This window comes from Rhea pennata, chromosome 5 (genome assembly GCF_028389875.1).
Source record: "Rhea pennata isolate bPtePen1 chromosome 5, bPtePen1.pri, whole genome shotgun sequence".
In the NCBI taxonomy this organism is placed as follows: domain Eukaryota; kingdom Metazoa; phylum Chordata; class Aves; order Rheiformes; family Rheidae; genus Rhea; species Rhea pennata.
In genome coordinates this window covers 12,713,400-12,728,945 of record NC_084667.1, presented here as the reverse complement: position 1 = coordinate 12,728,945, position 15,546 = coordinate 12,713,400, and the positions used below count along the sequence as shown (strand labels likewise).

The 15,546-nt window shown below is 46.2% G+C and overlaps 1 protein-coding gene across 2 annotated transcripts in view; it reads right to left on the bottom strand.

The window, feature by feature from the left end:
• GALNT16 (polypeptide N-acetylgalactosaminyltransferase 16) overlaps positions 1-15,546 on the bottom strand; it is a 90,517-nt gene that overhangs the window by 59,845 nt on the left and 15,126 nt on the right. The window contains exon 1 of one of the 2 annotated variants that reach the window (XM_062575862.1): positions 10,542-10,892. The exons of the other annotated variant lie outside the window; for it this stretch is intronic. Coding sequence (XP_062431846.1) covers positions 10,542-10,739 — 198 coding nt within the window. The 5' untranslated portion in view covers positions 10,740-10,892. Of the gene's footprint in view, positions 1-10,541; positions 10,893-15,546 lie in introns of those variants that run through there. 2 annotated transcript variants of the gene reach the window in all.

The following is a 15,546-nucleotide window of genomic DNA, read 5'->3' as shown; positions in this document are numbered from 1 at the left end:
AAAAACACCTCTTTTTCCTAACAAGCTGAAATTACCATACTGGCAAATTAAGAAAGACACTATTAAGACTCTACATTTTCAGCAATCATTCAAATGTTTTAAATGTATTTCAATACTTCCAGGTGAGTCCTACATAATAAGCATATAACAAATAAAAATGTCTTTGCACTCCACACTTAATGCTTCTCATTCATGGGGAGCATCAGGGAAATCCGTCCGTGTTTACATTACCCAGTCCAGCTAACCAAGGAGCATATTGCTCTTCACCTTCACGTTCTCAGAAATGCACCACCTCAATTTAGTTAAAAGCTAAGAGATTTTTTTTCAACTATCAGTTTGAGAACTATAGTTTTTAGGTCAATAATGAGAACTTACCAAAGCACAGTATAAATGCCTTTCTCTCTACCAGATTCAGTGCATGTCCAGAGGACATAGCTGAACTGTTCTCTAAATGACATCCAAGACATCCTGCCACAGCTATTTTTTGCCATGTACTTTGGGAGTGCTGGAGGTACCAAACCAGCAGAGAAATTGCAGATAGTCCTTCTGGAACCACTTGAGCTTGAACACCCCCAAACAACAGTAAAGAATTTTCAACTCACCTTTCCCAGGAGCAAAGTTATTTAGCTAATGAGCAGCTTCAAAAAGAAAGAAACTTCCTTTGGATCATCAGGGTTTCCAGTCTTATGGCCATTTTTTCCTCAAGTAACTCAACACATTTCTGCTTACAGTGAAGAACCATTCTGAAGCCTGAATTCTGTCCCAATCCCACACAGATACAAGGGAATGTTCAAGAAGAACTAACAAATATATGGCAAACAGGACAGGTTCCTCTGGAGGCTTAGAGTTACCTGTGACTTCTGGGAGCCTTCTTGAGGTAGCATATTGCTGCTGCCTGAGAAACAGAAAAGGCATTTTCCTCCTCACCTGTCTGAGCAAGAGAGCATGTCTCTAGATTGTCTTGCAGCACGGGTACAAGTTATAATCTGTACTCAGGTACAGATTGCAACTCAAAGCCTCCATGCTTTATAAGTGAGTTTGCCCTACTTACATTACAGATTTATTAACAACAAACGTACCAGTACAGTGGGGATAAAGGCCCATTCATCCATTTGTACCTTTGGATCATCCAGCAAATTTTGTCCCTATTGCTACAGCATAAATTAAGTCACTACTTCTTGGCACAAAAAAAATGGGGGTGCAATACCCAGATTTGGATGTACTACATTCAGACTCTTATTCCAAGTGACGCTGTATATGAATACCTGAATTCATCCTTGTAAAATTCTACTTCTATCAAAGTAAATGTTCCTCTGTGTGTTTGCATTTGGCCATTAAACTCGTGGCAAAAAAGCCATAAGCCCAATGAGATGGCATTGCCCTTTATAACTTGTGCCATCTGTCACCGGACAGGAATACAGGTGTTCAAGCATGCAGGCACTTACATTGCCGTTATCTATCTGGTTGGAGAACTTGGCAGCAAGGCAACAAACAAGTACATACTACAAAGGCCAGGAGCGTATGCTCAGATAAAAACATTCTCTCTTCTTTCCCTGCAGAGAGTAATCTTTAGACTGTCTTCAATGTACTTTCCCCCCCAACACAGGCTATTGGTCTGAGCACAGGACTAGAACCCAAGCATTGGTTATGGATGCCACTTTACATTAAAAACAACTTAACATGGGAAACCTCACTTTACCATGATAAAGTCAAGAAAGACTTTAACCCACAGAGACTAGAGTTAAGATTGAAGAAGCAGCATCCCTACAGAGCCACACAGACACGCTAGTCACGACCACAACCAGCTACCAGGCATTTAAGGACCATTCAGTATTAGGCCTAAGGTGGAAGAGATTGAAATCCAATTCCCAACTCACAGAATTCATGTGTGAACTCAGGGAACAGCCTGGGATTTATTTCCATTCAGTACAGAGGGCCGCTTGACTTAGTAAAAAGTAGGGCTATTAAGTGGTAACTGGTTTTACTGATTAACATTTTCACATACAGGACTCATTTATAAGCTTTCCTATCCTGTCTCATATACAGCCTGCAGCAGCTTGTTCTTAAACACTACATTTCTTCCCCAAAATTATTGGGATGGGGGAGAGGAAGCATGCACTAAAACCTGAGCCAGCACTAGGTATACATGAAGGGGTAGAAAATTCTTGACCCCCCCCCACCCACAGCCACTAGCAGAATTTATTCCCCCCCACCCCCCCAAGTCATTTAGGTGATGCTAAAGGCCAAATTAGGTTTTAGGTGGTCAGCGTATAGCCAACCACATAGAAATTCTTTGGTGGGGGCAGGGTGGGGGAGTCCAAAGCAATTACCAAGACAAAATGCAAAACCCTAATGGAATGAAGTAAAGCCAGTTAAAATAGTAACTTTGATAGCACAGACTGGATTTTAATGATCTCTGGGCAGCAGCTTGAAATCAGTGCTAAGTTCTTTGAATTCACATTAGCACACAGTTAATATCTAGGCTGTCTTGACTTTATTGGCATTTTAATCAGAGTTAATTACCAGAGGTTAGTAGATCTGAATAACAAACATACTTTTTTTCTCCTTTTGGCGAAGATTTAGACTTAATCTCTGCTCTACATCAGGAATATAGGAATGCTTTCTTTCTCCAACCCTTTGTTTGACTCCTCTATGGAGATTATAAACTCCCTGGGACAGACACTGTCTCTTAGGTTCACATTTGACATTGCACAGAACAGCCCCCAGCCTGGACACCAGAACATCCCTGTGAGGAGAGAGCTGCAGACTATGAAGGAGGGGACCGAGCAATGCAGGCTGTACGCGAGGTCTATCTACAAGGAAGACACACAGGAGACCTTAGGCTAACTTTGATGTGCAAATCACTCAGAAAAAGATAGCAAGGTGACTAAAAACTCCAGGCAGGCTTGCAGCAGCCCCTAACGATTTATTATTCAACAAGTTTTCCTGCTTCATTCTCCTGTCATACATGAGGTCTTTGGTCCCAGAACAGACAACCTGCAGGCAAGGAGGAACCTGCCACCAGGATGCACTACACAGCTGTGAGCCAGGCTGCAGACCTCCTGGGGCATGCAGGGAGGCACAGCCACCACGAGGAAGAGGCTGGCAGCCTCAGGACCTGCTAGCTTCTCTCCACGTCTTGCCTTTGACGGCTGAAATCCTGATGCACTTTAGAGACCACTCAACCCTGTCAAGCAGTCTCAGGTAACCGGCTTGTGCCACCTCAATCCCTACTTTGTACAGATTGTAGGGGGACCGAGTCTACCACAGGATAACCAACATCTGACAACTCAAAGGGCCAACCACTAACTGACACATGATGACCAAAATCAGCCTAAATTTACCCACATCACATGTTCCCATTGACATCAATATGGAAATTTACCTTGGAAATAAAAATACTGAACTACTGATAACTTAAATTCTGATCTAGATAAAAACATTTTCCACTAAGATGCAATTCTCCTACTCAAGACTGAAAAGATATGAATTCCTTTTTATGCTTCAAAATGACCTTCTGGCAACATCCCTCATGGCTGTCCTTGCCACACAGAATGGTAAGACCACACTTAAAGCTTCACACAAAGCTGGCAAGTTAAATATAGCAGGGAGAGACATATTTCTAGTGGAATTATAAAAGCATTAACAGAAAGCTAGACTAGAAAATTGATGATATAATGTGGATCCTCAAAACTTAATTGATCTTAATGAATCTGTCGTAGTTTAGCATATTCCTGGACATCTAATTAATGCTGTATGCTGTGGCATTATTTCCCAATTCCTCAGTTTCACTGCTATATAAATCGAGAAACTCAAATGGTCATTTTGCACTTCTGCTTTATAACACTTCTAAGGTTTCTTCCAAGGTGAGTATCACCCCCAAAAATCAGAACATTTCACACTAAATATAGATGCCACACTTAAATTCTGCTGAAGTACAACTGCAGGCACTGGGTAGATCTGCGTGTTATGTTTTCTGAGAACATTAAGTTCCTTTTGTGCACTCCTGAGCTGGGGAACCAGAATATCACCCTAGAGAACTTCTAACTTAGAGCGGGCACAGAAGAATAGGTGGGGGATGCCTTCATACACCCAGCTGCATCTGAGCACCCTCCTTTCCTGCCGCTGCTCTGCCCACCAGCACCGGCAGGATCCTGCCCTGACCAACTACTACGAGTCCCCCCTCCTGCGTGTCACTCAAGCAGGGTACAAACTAGCACAACTGTGTCAGGGAGGTGCCACAGCCTAGCAGGTCACAAAGCAGCCCGTGCAGATCCTGCAAGAAGAATTCAGAGATAAGAAAGGTGAGGGAGAATTTTCTCACCTCTTCTTTAGCACTTGCAGTGATGCTAATACCTATTTATCCATTCCTACCCCTTCTTTATGATGTCTCTTAGAAGACATTGGGGAAAGCAGAAGAACGATATAGAGCACTCTGATCCCCTTTAAGCTCAATGTGACAATTATAATCCTCTAACTAAAAAGAAAGAAGAGGGAAAAATAAGATGGGCTATGACAGGTTGGAAGGACTAAATCCCTCTTAACTAGGACACTGAGATTTAAAAGGCTCAGCTCTGCACACATTATACGCCTCAAACAAGGTCTGCTCAATATCTACTGTCCCTGCAAATTCTTCAATGAGTGGGCACAAGCAAGAGCTCATAAGACCTACTGCCCTGAAGACGCTGGCAAAGAGCAAGAAGACTAAATAGCCACAGCACTGGCAAATGGAAGCTAATGAGTTTAAAAACGGAGCCACAGGAGCACTTGAGTAGCCCCACTGACTCACAGAAAACAAGGTACAGCAAAGGTCAGAGCGCTGCTAAACACACAGGCCAGGGCTGCAAAATTCAAGGGTGAAAAGGTAAAGACAATAAAAATAGAGACATGTATTTTTATATTGTGTATATATATACACATAACATACACACACACACACATTTATACACACACACACACACACACACATATATAAAGTTGTTTATATATAGCCCTGCCAAGGACAATCATTTTTACCTTCCCACCATGTTTCCCTTTAACTCATAATACAGCTTACTAGAAGTTGAGACTTTGGGCCCAATAAAATTAATGAAAAAATAATCTACTGAATAATAATAATTTTTAGTAATCTTGTAAGCTTAAAGGATGTAAGTGGACCAGTAGATTTTCCCTGATACCTGATGTTACTCAGTCTGTTCTGCACTATAAGGACAGCGTCACTTGCTTTAACTTTTAACCACCTCCTCCTGGCTTGCTTAGTATTGTTGCATGCAGTCTGTGTTTAAGAACGTGACCACAGCTAGCAGTCCAGTCTTCGATTTAAATCACTTTCATGCTTGGCCAAAGGAAACTTGTGGGAACCACAGGGAACTGGTAAGATACCTGGTAAGAGTCAGACTGCAAGGAAATTGGGGCTTTTCCCCACTCTAGAGGATGCTGACATGAGCTGTGGCATCTCGTTAAATATTAGGCCCTCTAATATGTCCTAAATGTTAGGACAGCAAGACAGGAACTAAACCTGCACTTCGTGAGTCTGACGTGATGCCAGTGCAGGGAACCCGTGCTCTTTCTCCTGTTGTTGTTCTATTTCATGTACTCAGGGTCCACCTCCATTCCCAGAGTTGCATCCCCGAGGCTGACAAGACCTGCCTCCAGGCAGGTGCACATCCCGAGGGAGCCCTGGGGGATAGAAGTTCCCCCAAACTGAGATCACGTATTGATCCATAAAAGCTGCAGCTCATCCCAGTTGAGTGAAATACCATCCTCTGAAAGCTGCAGATAGGGCAAAAGTGATGAAGGGTTGGGAATTAAACTGTTCGATGAGACGGACGAATGGTACCGTGGCAAATACAGGCATGGCTAAGGTTGCTCGCCTGGTTACTCAGAGAAGCAAGTAAAATCCAGCCACTGCTAGTCTTCTGACTAAACAAGGAAAAAACAAGCAAACAAAAACAAATGATCCAGATCTTTCCTCCTCGATTCACCTACATCTAGAGGAATCTAGCACATCCCAGCATATCCCTGAAGAGTCTCCTACTAGTTGTCTCATCAGAGGCAGGTGATGCTCAGCTCAGTAATGTTTGCAGAGCATTTAGAAATCCTTCAGTACAGGGGAACCTTCTATGAGGGATCTTATCTCTTCGGTGTTCAAGTGACTGAACACAGAGATAGCAAGCATCAGCAAAAGCTGAAACAAGGAAATGTAGAACGAGGAAATGTAGTCGATATTACAATGTAGGATCTTTCAGCTGCCAGATAGTCTATAGGGATCACGGAGATGCTGCATCAGTCTCAAAAGCTGGTCAGACAATGGTAACAGGCAAGATGATACCTGCTATAAACTACAGTCAGGCACCAGGCTAACAAGATTTAGTGTTCAGCTAACAATTCTCTTCCATCTCCCCTTCCCATTAATATTGCTTTCATACCACCCTAAAAACACCAGCAACCTGGAGAAGCCCTCAGGCAGCCCCACATCCAGCTTTGGACTGGGAAATGGGAGCAAATACCTGCATCTTCAGCACAAACACTGCCAGCCAACAGCAAAATTCCTCTTTCAAAATTACATACCAGCTACCATTCTGACTAACAAGCTTTCACCGTGCGACAGCATTGGCCTTGATCTCTTCAATTGGACATAATATACTGGGCACGTTTCCCACTCTGCAATCTTTTGAGGGGGAAGGACAGAGTCCTATCCATCAGCTCTGTGGAGAAGCAGAAAAGCAGCAAGTGGCAAATAAATAAACATTTGTACATCACATGGAAATGATGCCAAAGTCCCTCTGGAGATGCATTTTACACATTCTGCCTCAGAAAAACTTCCAAGAAGCAAAAGGCATTTTCTGCCAGGGAGGGAGAAGAGAAAGCACAGGAGGAAGTCCATCCTTCAGAAATGCCCAACAAGGCTCTAGGGGAAGATACATGACCAGACTGCCAGTAGTCCTTGGACAATTCTTAATTTATATGAAGTTGTAGCGCTTAAGAGAAAAAAAAATGCTTCCTAGAACTGTGATATTTCCATCTTCCTTAGAAGATCAAACAGGAAGTGCCCACAGGCTCAGTTCACCAGCGGTTCACCGACAGGCAGGAGCTGGCACCACCGCCCTCCAGCCAAGAAGGGCCGTGGGCAAACAGCTTCACTACTGCTTACCATAGCTGAACTGCGCGGTACGCTAACTTCATTTCTGGGAGAGAGGGAGAAATAAATCCTGACTTGATAGGATTCACTGGTAAGGTTGATCATGAAGAGGCCAGATTTCTACATTTCTGGATATAAAACAGGAGTCCAGAGAGTCACCGTTACTACATTGACTTCAGACATCGGTGTTCCAGAAAGAGCCCTTGACACCTTCCTCCCCCCACTTCAGACATTCAGAGCCTGCAAGGGAAATCTTTGTGAGAGTCAGACAACCAGATTTTAAGTTTATACTTTTGCAGGCAAATATGAGGTCAATCAACAAACTGGCTTAATATTAAGACTTTCAATCCACTAGAGCTTTTAAATTGAAGTGATTTTTATTCTTCACATCAAGAGAGAATTAAGTAAGAAAACCACAGCTCAATTCAAGCCTAAAAAGCATTTCAATTTTTAAAAACTGTGCAAGTCACCTTAATTTTCCCAGGATTTGAAATATGATAGCCTAGATGCAAGAGCAGAACTCTTTGACTCACTCACTCAAGAGACAAGACTTCCCCCCCCCCCGACAGAAAAGCAACCAATTTTAAAAAAAAGAAAAGATACTTCTCCAGAGAATCATAAGTCAAATGAGTCACCCTTATTTGCAGATGAGCCCAAACCTAAACTCCAAGATCATCAGTCATACAGAGCAGAGGAAACCAAAGCTAGATCAAAATGTGCATTTTGCCTTAGAGGCTCTGCAGAAAGCCAAGGGACTCGAGAGCATCCAGAGCGCATACATGCCAGCTCTTACACAATGCTTCCATTAGCTATCAAGTCAAGTAATTAAACTTCTCAAGTAACGAAACGGGGCTGAAGGCTGTGCACAGTCAAAGGACAGCCATTCCTCTAGGTTACTCCTGTCTCCAGCGGGGCAGCTGAAATGGCACATTTCGATGCTGGATGGGGAGAGGGAGGCAGGCAGCAGGTGAAACTACGGAGCCTGCAACAGCGACTGCTCCAGCCCCAGGCTAGCTTCCAGCCCTGCTCGGGGTGCTCGGGGAGTGCTGTCCCCAGCGCCTCCACTACCTCCCCAGCTCCTCACGCACTTCTTGGCCCCACGCTCATTCTGCAGTCACTCCTCTGCTCCCACGCAGGCGGACAGCCACGGTCGGGACAACTTGTTATTCGCGTCCCATCGCAGCAAAGGCTGCCGTGCTCTCTCCTCGGATGGATAGCAATGCCGCTGCCTATGGTTTCAGCAGCCACTACTGCAGAGAGGAAAGGGGAGGCAAAGGATGATTATTTTTCTCTGCTAATGAATTTAGGGCATGGGCCAAAACTGGAATGTTTCACAGCATTCAGTGAGTGGGATCAGATTTAGCGCAGCAGCTCTACAGCGCTGTAGCTTATAATGACAGGTTTTGTGGCTAGCTGCAAGTGCATGCTGCTCCCCCCCAAACAGCATCAATATAACAACGCTCGGCACTTCCACAGCATCCTCCTCCTGAGGATTTTAAGGTGCTTAACAGACATGGATTCACGAAACCTCACAACTCCTCTGAGAGGGAACAAAGTAAATCCTATAAAGAAAAGAATCAGAAAAGATAAGCAGGGGAACGGAGAAATAAAGCCACCAGAGCAGTGCGTTCAAGACAACTCAAGAAATCAGGGGCTCAGTGGCAGCTTTCCCTTTGCTAAGGTGGAAACCAACAGACAAGTGCTCCAAATCCTCGCTTTGCTCAACTTCGCCCAAAGAGCACAAGAACTTCCCCCGACATGCCCAGGAGGACCTGTGTGAGTACCAGCACTTGTTCAGAGCTCCTGGCCTTGGAGGCATTATAGTCATTTCCACAATCCTGCTCTGGGGAGGGTCTCGCAGCAGACCAGTCCCAACTGTCACCAGCCCACAGGCCATAATGAGCAGCAAGTAACGTCCTTGCTCTCCCTGAGAGCCTTGGTTTAGATTTTGACTTTTTTTGCAGCTGCAAGTGATGCCCAAGGAACTGAGCAGGATTTTCACCATGCTGCCAGGGCTCAGGCTGCTCTAACAGCTTTTTCCAAACCTTCAGTGCTTCCTGAACCCCTCTCCCACCCTGACTTTACAGGCGAAGAAAATGGAGACTCAGGCTAAAAATCACAGCTCCAACTTGGGAGGGAAGTGGAGAGCCCCAGCGCCTGGCCCCTGCTCCAACTCTGGCCAGGCTGCTGCTTTTGTTCACTTCCATCTGTGTGCAGCCAGCTGATAAATGGATTTGCAGCCAAACACAAACAGTGACACACAGTGCAATTCCCCGACTGCTTGCACTGGGTCTCTCCTGCGAATGGCCTTGCTGGGTCACTTTAACCCCAGGGGCTGGTTTATTTTTTAATTAAGTTATTGCCTAGAGTAGGGGAGCTTTATTGTTCCTATTACCTTGCAGGATGAAGGAGGCAAATGTTCTCCACCAACAGAGCAAAACAGTTCCAGTCATCCTCCTTAAGTCAGGAGCTTGATTTTATCACCATATCAAGCCCACAGATAACCCAGGGTGTGCAGGGCTTTGAAAACAAATTGCAAACAGACAACATGCAGGGAGTACTGCTAACATTGCTGAGGCCAGCGGGGAGCTCCCGAGGCTTCCCCCTGCCTCCCCATCTCCCACGCTGCCCAAACCCAAGCCTCAGCCTCACTTGCCCTCTCCAGCTTCAGAGAGCCAAAACGCGGGAGCTCAGCCCTGGTTACCTCTTCAGGAGCAAAGCAGAGGGAGAAGACGTAGAGGCCAGTAACTAGGCACACAGTCGCCCTGCAACAAGTGCTGCTTGCATCTCCCCCCACCCAGTCCCGGTTCACAGAGCCAGCAAGTGGGAGCGAGGGTTTGTGAGAGGACGCAGCTCCTTCTGGTCTTGCCAAGAAAAAAATTGTGCATTATCATACACACACACGTGTGTGTATACATACAAATATACATATATATACATGCACCTCTTGTACAAACCAAAAACCTTCCGGCTGTTTCATCCGCCCTTTTTCTCAGCCAAGGGCAGCCTGCTCTCAGCCAGAGAAGCAGAGCCTGGGCAAGCCAGCAGAGACAACTTGCAAATACTTTACACACAGCATTACTCTATTCCCTTGAGATCTGCCGATCCTGCTCCCCAGTTGTAACCGCTGCCATGGTTACAAGCAAAAATGCTAAAATAAATACAAAGAAATCTAAATGCAGATTAACTCCTCCTCTCTCCGTTTCCCTCTCTCCCCCTTCACCCCATTCATTCATCAACCCCCCACCCCAATCTCCCGACAAACTAGGATTAATGTTCCCACAAGCATCTCTCCCTGCGACGGCACCGACAGCAGCAACAACAAGTGAGCCCCGGTTCCCGAAACAACGATTGCGGAGGAATTAAACCATAACATGCTCTGCGGTCACGTCTCACTCACAACGAGGGGGATGGTCCTGTCTTCCCGGTGGATCTCCAGCCTCCCGGCTGGTCTTTGCCCGTTCCTGGTGCTGCTGCTGCTGGGGGATCTGCTGGATGCTGCTGAATGAGGCTTGTTGTCCTGCCATAAGTAATAGAAAGTGCCCAGGATCCAGGCGACGGTCAGGATCGCGATGGCATTAGCCCTGATCCTCCTCATCCCGAGAGCCCCAGCGGCGCCGGGGAGCCCTGGCTCAGCTGGCAGCGGAGGTTTCCCGGGGAGGCGAGCGCAGGAAGGAGGGGAGAGGAGGCGACGGAGGAGTGGTGAGAGGATTCTCCCCCTCGCTCTCGCAGACACAGCTGTTCGCGTTAGCTCTTGCCTCGGCTCAGTCCTGCGGAGCAGGGAAGCAGCGACCGAGCTGCAGGGTCCTAACGCCTCGCGCGCCCGCCAGGCGCCCATCTGCTCCGGGCGCGCAGGCCCCGGCTCTCGCGGCCTGCCGGGACCGCGGCCCTGCGCCGCTGGAGGGATGAAAGGGCTTTTGCACCTCCACCGTGACAGATCCCCTCCTGGTGCACTTGGAAAAAGGGGGGAGGAGGGGACCCTTTGGCTTTGGTTTAACTGTGGAGTTTCAGGGGCACAGAAGCCCGGGGTTAGTTAAAACCAAAAACCAGGGTACAAGGCAGCAGGCTGCACGCATGGGCACCAGCGAGTGCCCAACACGCGTCTAAGGGAGGAGCCTGAATGGAGACAGGCTCCATCTCTGATATCGAGGAGTTTTCACTGCAAACGAAGGGTTTGGTAATGCAGCAGACACTCCTCCCCGGGCAGCTGGTCTAGCTGAAGCGAAGGAAGAGGTGATGAACCTAGTGTGATGAACCTAGAGGAAACAGGTTTCCTCAGTGCCCTGGCATGGGCCACTGGTTACCTCCAGCAGCAACTGGGTAACCACAGGCTCAGCTCCCCACAAGGCAGGGGTGTCCCAATGGGTGTCCTGGACACAGGCAACGAGATGGCTGGCCCTGCTGCCCATGCCTATTGCCCCTGGAGTTACATGGGACTTTTCTCCTGAGGAGGCATCAAGGGTGGCAGCACAGAGAGGAGAGCCTGGAGCCAGCCAGGCACCCACTCTGCACGGGATTCAGGCAATAGCTTTGTGGAGGCGGAGAGCATGGTCAGAAGCTGTGAAAATTCACAGAAGCAAGTCTCTTCAATGACTGTGGACCTGCCAACCACCCTCTCAAGTCACTGCCACTCAACAGCCTGCAGTCAGAAACAGCTATACACACCGGGGACATTCTGGGCGAGTGCTGTAGCCACGGGCTCGAACACTGGGGGAGAAGCAGGGACGAGGGCTGGACAGTGACGATGCAATTCTGCATTCCTGTGTTCTACCAAAACTGTAGCTATGAAAAAAGCTCACCAAATCCAGCCCTGTAGGCACCTCAGGCAACAGATCATCTAGCTCATGGCTACAAATTGCATGGCACAGATTATCCAAGAGCACAAGCAAAGTGACCCACTCAAGGAACTTGATACAGGAAAGATTTAACTTATTTGAGCAACTAAGACTTAAGAATTTGTGAGTACAGAAACGTAGGTACCTAAAAATCTTTGACAGTGGGAAGTTATACACCTGCAGAATGTGAACATCTCCAAGGCACACAAGGAAAGGATCAGAACATTTGAATTAAAATGTGTAAAACAGCAGCTGGGCCTCTAACCCCCTTTTTGCCTGCCTACCTCCTGGCACAGTACCAGATTCCTCTATCAGACAGCTACTGTGCTACAGCTTGGGGCAGAAAGCTACTGCAGAAAGCTACAGAAAGCTACTGCTGGGGCATGCGTCTGCAGAGGACCACCACTTCCAGGGCTGCTGCAGGCACACTTACTGGTACCCAGCATGGCCTCCACAACATTGCTAGCATCCTTGCAAAGCATGCTGCACTTGCAATGCAGAAAAGTGTTATAGAGCACCTTAACCTGTGCTAGGCGCTCTTCCAGGTAGTAGATCAATCACCCACAACCTCACAGGCTAGCTGATCAGAGCCAGTGGGAAGGGAACTCTCTTGTGACACACAAAGAAAACATCTATTGGGGACTAAACAAATATCTAACTACTCCATATGCATGGTACATGTCTCTGTCCAAGTAGTTTGAGTGAAACGTGAAAGCTGTATTCCCATCACCTCCAGCCCTTACCTCTTTCACAGTCCCACAGAAAAAAGTGATGCTTTCCTACCACGCAGGTTCCAACTGGGCAGCTCTTCAGCACAAATTGCAGAAGGAAATGGAGATAAACAAGTAGAAGAGCTTTTCATCCAGAAAAGAAAAAAATGCGAGAGAAGATTGTGCTCGTGTCCTGTGACAGTACGGCCAGCTCATATACTGTCTCCCTTTCGCTGCTGTGCAGATACCAGACACTGCTCAATTCCTTCTTGGTCCCTTCTCACCACCTTGTGTGATTCACTACAGAAAAGCAGGTCACTCAAACCCCAATAGATGCGTGTTTGAAACAGCAGAATTCCCTCTGACCCAACACAACTAACCAGATCACTTTCTGTGGCATTTTCTCTGGTATTTGCACAGCAGACATTCATTTACTTCCTCAGTTGCCCACCCTACTAACTCACTCTCCATGCTGCTTCCCTCTCTCAATTGCCTCCACACATTTCATCACTTTCAGTTCTCCTGCTGATGAATCCCACCCCCCAACTACCTTTCAGCCAGACATCTAACAGCTGAGAAATTCTCTATTAGGTCATGCCAGCATCTGCCCTTATCGCTCAGAAGAAACCCAGTTCCCTGACTCATCAGAGTCTTCAGAGATAGCATCATTTTAATTACTCTTCCTCTTTTAGATGGAATACCACCTTTTGGGCACATATGCCTGGCACTTTATTCCCTCTGCAGGACAAGGACCATAGAAGCCCTGCACTTTTGCCACTTACATTTTGTGAGAACAGCCTAATGTTTGCTGTCTGCTGTTAAAGCTCAGCATCTGGTTCATTATTTCAGTACAGGCTCACTTACTCTGCACTGGACCCAATTCTCTCCATGCCTAGAGCAGCCATTTGCACCTATGAAAAGCAAGTGCAAAGTGCTGCCAGGTGAGCGAGCAGAGCCCTCTGATCCCATTCTGGTAAACAGCAGAAATTGCTACCATGGGAACACGTCAGCAGAGTTCAGACTATGTTGAGAGTTAATACCTGTGCACACATGCACAGGGCAGTACAGACAGCACTGCCTTCAGCAGGGTTCAACAAGCAGCTAGCTACTCCCAGGTAGGACTTATTCTCATCTCTTGAAGCGGTTGCACCTTACAAAAACAGCCTTAAAAGCTGAGTGCCCGCTAGTGTGTGCTTTCAGTTATTAGTGAGCTTGCGCTCCTGAAGAGGAGACTCTCTCGAGCTCCAAGCAGAAGTCTTCATGCCTGCAAGACGCACTGCCGAGCCCTCTTTGTTATTCTCCCCTGATCGCATCCGGTTATTCCCAGAGCATTTCCAACACAGTCCTTCTCAGAAAATAGCACAGAAAAAAAACCTAATAATTCACTTTATTTGCACTACCCGGGCTACATAGTCTGCTGAAAATATATAAAAATGATAGGAATTGTCCTGTGCAAAATCACTGCTCCCCTTCATTAAATCAGTTCATTAATTACAAAAAACAAACAACTCACATAAACTAGTATTTTCATTTGAAGATCTCAAACCTCTTTCATTGAACAGCCTGTAAGCAAATGTAAGGAGTAAGCAGAGCACTCCATAGGTAAACCTCAGCAGAGCCCTGAACAGAAGTCAGCTCTGATACAGCAATGACTGTACAGGCTGAAGTTGAAAGCCTTTTCTCCTATAAGAAAGTCATTTTCACTCACCTCTCTCTCTCCATGACCAGCATCAATCAGCCCTGTAATGCACTGACTGTACCCATCAGCCAGACCCCATATGGTACCACTAGAGTCCTGCTCTAGCCCTGACTCCAGCAAAGGGTAAAAGCACAGAGTTATGCACCTTTACAGCTGCTGGTTTTGCTGCTCTCAGTTGTTCTCGGGTATCCATTTCAGCACGGATAAGTCAAGCTTGCAGAGACCTATCATTTACATTGTTTTATCTGTGGGGTCCATTCAGTCCAAGGAGGCTTAGGGAGTGCTGGAAGGAGCACTTAAGCTGGCAGACCTGGAAGATGCAAGGTAGGTAGGATAGGATACATTTCCATAGGTAGGACAAGATGCATATCCAGGTAGGATACAAGATCTCCCCAGCATAGCTGCTGCAGAGAAGGCATGTGCCTCTGCAGCGCTGAGCTGCTGCATGCTTCAAAAGCATCTCAACAGTGATGTTTCATCTTCAGGGCCCAAAAACCTCCCAGCAGGATTACTAGCTCTCAGGTCTAAGCTAGTCATACTCAAGGTCCTACACTCCGTAGCTACAAATTAGCATTGATTTCACTTCTGGCTGCAGAGCTTTGCTCCTAAATATCATCTTGCATTTAAATGATAGTATATTTCTAATTATATGCTTGTACAGGGCTCCCTGAAATTGTAAATTGTTCAATATTGTAAGCTGCAACATTACATGTAGATATTAGAGCAAGCCCTATCAGAGCTAACAGGCATATCAGAAGCGGTCTACCACAGAGCTCTCTACTCAATACAGCCTGTGATGTAGACATACTATGAATGTTAATAATAATAAATCATTGCCGATCTTTGCAAAAGCATTAGCTAATTCAATAAATATCTTATTACTTGATAAATGTAACTTAAGAAAGGTACTATGATAAACTAAGCAACAAATCAAGATTATACAACCCTCACAGCAGAATTATGCAGTCTTAGCATCACACTTGTTCTTTTTCTAGTTCCTCTTTAGCTGATCCTTCTGTGTAATTGACAGTTTACTAAAGAAAAGACACTAAATCTTTTCTTATTTTGTGACAAGCCTACAACAGTTGTGCATACTGGAATAATATAAGGGACCCCTTGAGAATCCAAGTGGTTAATTCCTTAGCACAAGCTCAGCCTAAG